We start from the raw sequence: 7,081 nt of genomic DNA on the forward strand, positions 1-7,081 counted from the left end.
AGCAACATGCAAGTCATGAAATTATATAGAAAATTTGAGAAAATATTAACTTCAAATCTGTGTCCAAGCACCTTTAATGTTTTATATGTAGTATTAAAGTGACTTATGTCAAAATGAAATCATGCAAAAGGAAAATTCCATTTATCCCGCTTACAGATAAACATGTACTATTTTCATAGATTCTTGGAAAACATTTGCCTTTACGCTGACAATTTTATTTAATGTTTAACTTTAATTATAATTGTCAAGATTTTCACAACCGTACTGTAATCGAGATCAGTGTCATATTTTTTGTCACAAGCAGTAAATATAAAGAAACATGAAAATTTTGTTGTGAAAATTAAATAAAAAGAAAATAAAGATTGAAAAAGGTTTTAACAACCGTAAGCTCTATTTTAGCACCTTCTCAGCTCAAGAACAATGACCACAGTAATTATCAGTAAATCTCAGCATCGACAGCGCGTCAACAGTATTTATCAGTATTTATCAGACTCAACAGTAAAGACGACAGTAATTATCAGTATTTATCAGAAACAACTAAAGTTATCAGTAACAACAGTAAGAATAACAGTAAATATCAGTATTTATCAGCAAGAACAGCACAGTATCAGTAATTATCAAACATTATCAGTAAAATTTGGGATTCTCAGCACTTTTTTCGTCCAGTAGTGAATGTTTTAAAATACCCGTCTTTAATGGAGAGGAATAGTGAGGGTCAGATAACACTCTTAAAAGAGGCCAATGGGGTTTTAATCGTGTAGAACAACAAGTCCTTCTTTTCTTCTTCTTAGCCATCCTGGGGTTAAAATGAGGACATGTCCCAGGTTTCTCCCCTTTTTATACTCTCAAGGAGGAGCATACATGTCGTGTTTGTCCTTCTCGTGTTTGTCTCTATTTTTCTGGGTGACGTAGATTTTGGAACAATATCGGCATTTATATCTCATTCCTTTAGGAAGTTGAGGTGTAGAAGCGGTCAGAGGTTGAAAGCGTGCTATTTTAGGAGTGTGAATGGGTACTTTAATTCTAGGAGGGAATTCCCACATTGACTTGAGGAAACATTTCTAAATCGGGAGCTCTTTGACTGCCTATGGGTCCCATAGGACGATCCATTCTCATTTCAGCTTGTTTTTTTAATAACTCCCCAATAGTTTTTTTGTCTTTGTTCTTCATAATACTGATTGATTTCGTTTTTTAAACTTTCAGGCATGGCTTTACGTTGAGCTGGAGTTTTGGGAGTAGTTTTTTTCTTTCTATCACCAGGGGCTTTTCTTTGAACAGCAGCAGCAGGTTTTCTCTTAGGAGGTTTTCTCTTCTTTCTGGTCTTATGAGCTGCTCCTCCTACTCGCACCATCCAATCTGGAAACACTCTTTGTTTCTTATTATTGACTCGCACTACCACACTTTTTAAACGACGAACACGTTTCTTAGGTGCATTCCATTTAAATAAATGACGAATGATGACTCCGCCTAGAAATCCGGCTCCTCCGCGTTTTAAAATGGCATTTTTTCTGTCTTGATCACTCGCCGACTTATTGGCTATGATACTTAAATCTTGACGATGATTATTAATAAACTTGAGTCCGTTTATTGATAGGTAAGACCCCACGTATCAAATTTCGAGCTCCCATAGCAAACCAATTCAATAAGGCTTTACGCCCTAATTCGATTAAATGGGCTCGCTTGGCAGGATCTCGCTCCCGCTGTAAACGTCGTAACGTTTTCACTAATTACTCTTGGCTGAGAGAGGTCGACCCATGACGACTTATAATGATAAATGACAAGTTTAATGTTGGTACATTTTTATTTATACTCTTGTGGCATGTGTATAGTTAACAATTCAAACAATCGACTTCTCAATCTGTATTCGTCTGGGGTCTGTGGATTCAAGTCAACCAGGAGATACCCGTGAGGAACACTGGTGGCTTCTTGATAGGCCGACATCAAATGAGGTAAGGCTAACTGTCGACTCAAGACACTGATTTGAGATTTGTCTCTGGGATTTTTAAACAACACTAAATAATGAGCATTCAAACTAATGGTGCGATGCTGTGGTGCCCGATCAAATAAATTCTGAGTGATGTATATCACACTGGTATTCCAATGATGCGCTTTACGGGTAAACCAATCCACGATCGATTCGATGGCTTTTCCTCCCATCATGTCGTCAAAAATGAGTAAGTGAGGAATACTTAAATTGGCCACTAATATCTCATCGTCTTCTGGAATATTTCGAATGAAGGAGACCTGATCTGTTAAAGAAGTATAAGCAGGTTGCCATTCCCGATAACACCAGACAATTTTTTGTGGCATGGGGGTAATCCAATGTAAATTTTCCACTAATTTTTTAACAAATTCCGTTTTCCCCGGTTTAGAAGGTCCTGCTACCACCATGGTAAATTCTTGTTTTAATTGAAAAGACGGGAGTGTCTCGTCAAGTTGCATGATGAAAAATGAAGAGAAAAATAGGGTTTCAATCCTTTTTATTCATAGTTAACACAGAAATATACGTTGGGTTCTCTTCACATCGGCTCGACAGATGGGACAATACCGGAAGGTGGGAGCACATAATGAACAGCAACATACGTGTCCACAAGGGAGTAAAGCAATTTGTAATTCTCCCTCTAAACAAATGTGACATTTTCTTGTTCCCCGAATCTCTGTAGAGGTTTGGTTTAGTAGAGGTTTAATTTCAGGTGAAAGTTTGTATCCCACCCGGAGTAAATGGTTAATGAATACGATCATCACCCACTCACGCCCTTTATAGGTATTGATGTAAGGACAATTAGGGTTCCAATAAGCATGTTCTACATAAGGATCGTCTGTAGGTTCCCAGTTGGTGAAAACAGGTGGTCTTATCACTCACTCCCCTGTAATAAAATCCGGCTTTGGCTAGGTTAGGTAATAATCCTTTTAAAGACTCGGGCCATCCATCTTTAAAGGTAGCTTCTCTCTTTAAGAGCAGAGCATACTTAGGGTAAACAGGAACCCCCTCTGGCTCCCTAGAATGAACAGCCATGACTGAAGTGTTAAAATATTTTTACCCCCTTTATATAACCCCTCATTTTTGGGGTTTTCCCCATAAAATAACAACACATTTTGAAATACAGTTTTTTAATAACCATAAGGTAAAGTATTATAATCATTCATTAATTATCTCTTATCATAGACAATTCTATATTGTTTTTCTAAAGGTACTGTCTTGACTTCATGTTGACGAGTCCTCTGTATTTTGTAAGGATAAGAGACTTGGATTTCATCAATTTCTTGAGCATTTTTTCTAATGTCTCTGGTGACACGATATTGGAAGCCCGATAATTAAGAGTCAATCCTTTGACTTTACACACGGAATTTCCCTTGGCGGTGAGGTAAGCATAATTTTTGGGGCCTCCTGACATGAATTTGATAATGTGGTCCCCGTCTAATTCATCGGTCCATTCTCCTAAACTGTTGCCAAGGGTAGGATTAAATTGTCCCTCCTTATGTTGGTATATGATACTGTCCGTATCGAAATAAAGGACCCGATTTCCTAAAGGTTGTAAAGTCTCGTAGAGGTGTAATCGGGCATGAGCGGTAGTGAAACAGGCCAGTACCACGTTTCCGAAGGGACACTCTTCTACAAATTCCTGTTTCTCTTGATAATTCACCAGCATCATGTCCGACTCGGGCTGCTCTTTATTTTCTAAGAGTTCTAGCCCTTTGATGTCAATGGTCGAATCTTGTAAGAGTTGCTGTACTTCCTCTTCTTCGGTCAAGTATCGAATTTTAGGTAACAACAGGCGTTGAGCGAATTTTCCCCACAAGCAATTTAAAAAGAGTTTGGCTATCGTTCTTCGCACCGGATTTTTTTCTATATTTAACAGGTTCATTCTAATCCCTTCTCTGTCTATTACTTTACGAATGTAATCTAGTTTTTGTTCCTCCGTCTGACAATCAGGTGGGAATCCAGAAGCTTCCTGTTTGATCTTTAAGATGGTATCGATGTAAGATCTGAATAAATCTTTACTGCTTTCTGGAAAATGCCAAACCTCGTAAATCCGCTCTAAAGTATATCCCATGTCTAAGGCTTTATGTAATTCTGTAGTCACCCAAGTACCTGTAAGACTGCGTTCCTGGTCTGTGTGTTGACATCGATGTTTAGAAGTAGAGTCCTGTCGTTCTGCACAGGTTCGACATAATGGAAATAATAACTTGCTTCCTGTGCGATAAGGTAAAACGGGGTGATAAAGGCCTCGGGGTGGTAAGACCCGACAGTGAATGAGGCCGAAATAAGTTCTCACGTCCTGGAATTGGTCTGTAATGATCTGGGATGGCCTAGCGGAAAAGGTCTGTGTTTTAACACGTAAGGGTATAAGGAACAGACGCCCACGTATCTCATGTCCCCTTCCTCACAATACAATCTTGTAGCATTGGTCCGCCCTCCGTACAGAGCTTCTCGGGGGTTCAAAGGATCTGGAATGTCCAGGTCTCGTACATAATTCTGTAATGTCACCTCTCTTTGTACTTGTTGATCGAAATCGTGTTCCCAGATACTATGTACGGAGTACCCCATTTCCTCTAAGACCGTATTCCTCCTTAAAGTTTCCTCGTGTAATTCCTGGTAAGTAAATTGTGTCCGGTGAGGATGAGTTTCGGTCTGTAAATTCGGATAGCAAGTAGGGCATCCGTGCCAATAGCATCCGTAAAATTCGTAGATGGTACGAGTAGCTTCCTGGTATCCATCTACAGTATAAGTTGCGATCTTGACTTCTCCTCCGTTTCTAGCATGTCGTATGTGAGATCCGTTCTGGTGACTCATCCAGGTTAGCCACCGACAGGCTTTGGCGGAATATTGACGTGCAGGCTGATACCCCATGTTGGGAATGATGGCAATGGTATCTTCAGGCATGAATCCTCGACGGTAAGCTAAATTGGCCGCACTGGCAAAAGTGATGGATTCCTGGAAGGGGTCTACATGGACCAAGGTCTTGAGAGTGGCTTGAAACTGAGCACAGCATCGTCGTAATATATCGACGTCTGAATCCAATAGTCTAAAATTTCCTTCTGGAAATTAAACACTTTTCCGGCTTGTTGTTCGTACCATTGGTAAAAAGCCTGTCGTCCACTTATAGACATGTCGTCGGGATTGTAGAATGGATAAGGGCCCACATAATTCTGGTTCTGTTCTGTATTGAAAAAGTGAGGGAAATACCCTTTTTTCAGTTCGGTGAATCCGAAAGCAGAGGGCATTTTAGACAGAGCAAAAGATAAAAAAAATATAAGAGTCGATGAATTTCAATCCGCAGATTTGCATGGATAAGATTTTACTGCCGTTCATGATGCCTGTAGGCTTCATGCAAGCGGAATGTACCAGGTAATTTAAAATGAACTGTCCGTCATATCCTTTGAAATTGTGGGCAATGATGATAGCCTCGTCGTGTAATAAGGCGGAATTCTTATTTCCTGTGTCGGGTTGTAATAACCAGTCCATGAAGTGTTTTAAGGTATCTGGGCCTTTAAACACGTGTTGACGGGGTCCCATGTGTCGACAGTGAGGACAGGGATCTTCTATGGGTAAGTGTCCGCAATGTTGACATACCCGGTGTGCCACACATAAATTAGGGACGTGGATGCCGTTTTTCTGTGTACATTCGAAATCGAAATAAATATAAAACTGTAATGTCTCTTTGCCTTTCTTTTTCTTTTTCTCAGGCTTCAATTGAACGTAGCACTGATGATCCGTGTCTACAGTTTTCTTACAGATCTAACACTGTTTCTGTCCTCCGCAATGATGATGAGGGATTAATTTTTTAGGCATCCATTTCTCACAATGCTCGCATCGTCCCATTAAACTGCATACCGTTGTGGCCGTATTCTTACTGTGAGGTTGTAAATGGTTTTCGTAGCAAGTTCTGCTCTGAAAAAATCCCTGGCATTGACTACATTGAATGTGGGTCCCGTCTGGAGGGCAGGGCGTGTCCGTTAAACAAAAGGAACATCGGTAAGGACACTTGGCACGATGCTCTGTAATGTTCCTGTAGCCCACATCGCAATGATCACAATAGTATTGATTGCCCGTCACACCTGGCATAGATAAAATAGCATCGTAATGATGGTCGTCTAACAAAATGTTTAAACAAGTTCCATCTCCGCAGCCTTTGTACAGGGGCTCCAAACTGAGTTTAGAGGATGTCGACTTGAACTGATATATTTTCAGTCGATAGCGAGGGGCTAACACCTGTTGTAATTTTCCCCATTCTTCGGGTCCACAAGGCTGATGAATATCACAGCCGGCTTGTTCCATGAGAGTTATAGCTTCATTTTTCTGGTCATTAGCTCTTACATCTCCTAACCTCATGGGTTTCCATAATTTTTCCCATTCAACTAAACTCTCTGGATTTTCCGGTTTTTGACTGTGTGACCGGGTGACTACGATAGCCCGAGCTAAACAAAATTTATCCCAGGGATTGTCGATCTGAACGATGGATCGTTTATTCTTCTTAAAACTCTCCTTATTGACCATCAGGAGTTTGGTATTCTGTCCACCACTGCCTTCTGGATATTTGACATGAAACATGTCGAATTCCATAGACCCGTCTCCCAGTTTAAAATCTTTCTTAGATTGTTGCACGGCTTCTATTTTGTCTAAAATGACGTCCTCGTTCAAATGTTTACATTGCGTAAACTCGTACCAAATGTCGGAATCCAGAAAAGGGTGGTGAATGTTCAGGCATACATAATCCTTAGGGTTACACTGCATTTGATATTTGAGATTTTGTAGCATGTCTTTAAATAATCGCTGAACAAATCCTCTGTTTTCCTCCTCTGGAAATTCTTTAAAATTCACACTGTAGACATCTTCTTTAGCTTTAAATTTTCTGGAATGCTTAGCTTGATTGAGTCTCACTTGGTAATACTGGGAAATGGTCTTTGGCTTCTGGGGTGGTAAATGAGGTGGTGACGAAGACGGAGAGGGTAGTTCTTCTTCTTCAGGTAGATTCCTTAAAACTTGTAGGTGTTGAGCTCGGTTGGCTTTGGCTCTCTTTAATCTTTCCATTAATCATGCATTTTTTTTCCTGAGAACTTATTCTCTGATTCTCTGTCG

The 7,081-nt window shown here is 40.1% G+C and overlaps 1 protein-coding gene across 1 annotated transcript; it reads right to left on the reverse strand.

Moving 5' to 3' along the window:
• Window positions 1-3,185: 3,185 nt before the first annotated feature.
• On the reverse strand, window positions 3,186-4,055 carry LOC133175174 (uncharacterized). The gene has a single exon (XM_061310291.1). The coding sequence runs from the start codon at window positions 4,053-4,055 to the stop codon at window positions 3,186-3,188; it is 870 nt and encodes a 289-aa protein (XP_061166275.1).
• Between the last annotated feature and the right edge of the window lie 3,026 nt (window positions 4,056-7,081).

This window comes from Saccostrea echinata, unplaced genomic scaffold (genome assembly GCF_033153115.1).
Source record: "Saccostrea echinata isolate AGI-Se365-2 ecotype Australia unplaced genomic scaffold, CSIRO_AGI_Sech_v1 ptg000061l, whole genome shotgun sequence".
Classification (NCBI taxonomy): domain Eukaryota; kingdom Metazoa; phylum Mollusca; class Bivalvia; order Ostreida; family Ostreidae; genus Saccostrea; species Saccostrea echinata.

Excerpts from the sequence above, each read along its gene's own strand:
- LOC133175174 (XM_061310291.1), bottom strand. The coding sequence starts at position 4,055 with ATGGGATATACTTTAGAGCGGATTTACGAGGTTTGGCATTTTCCAGAA.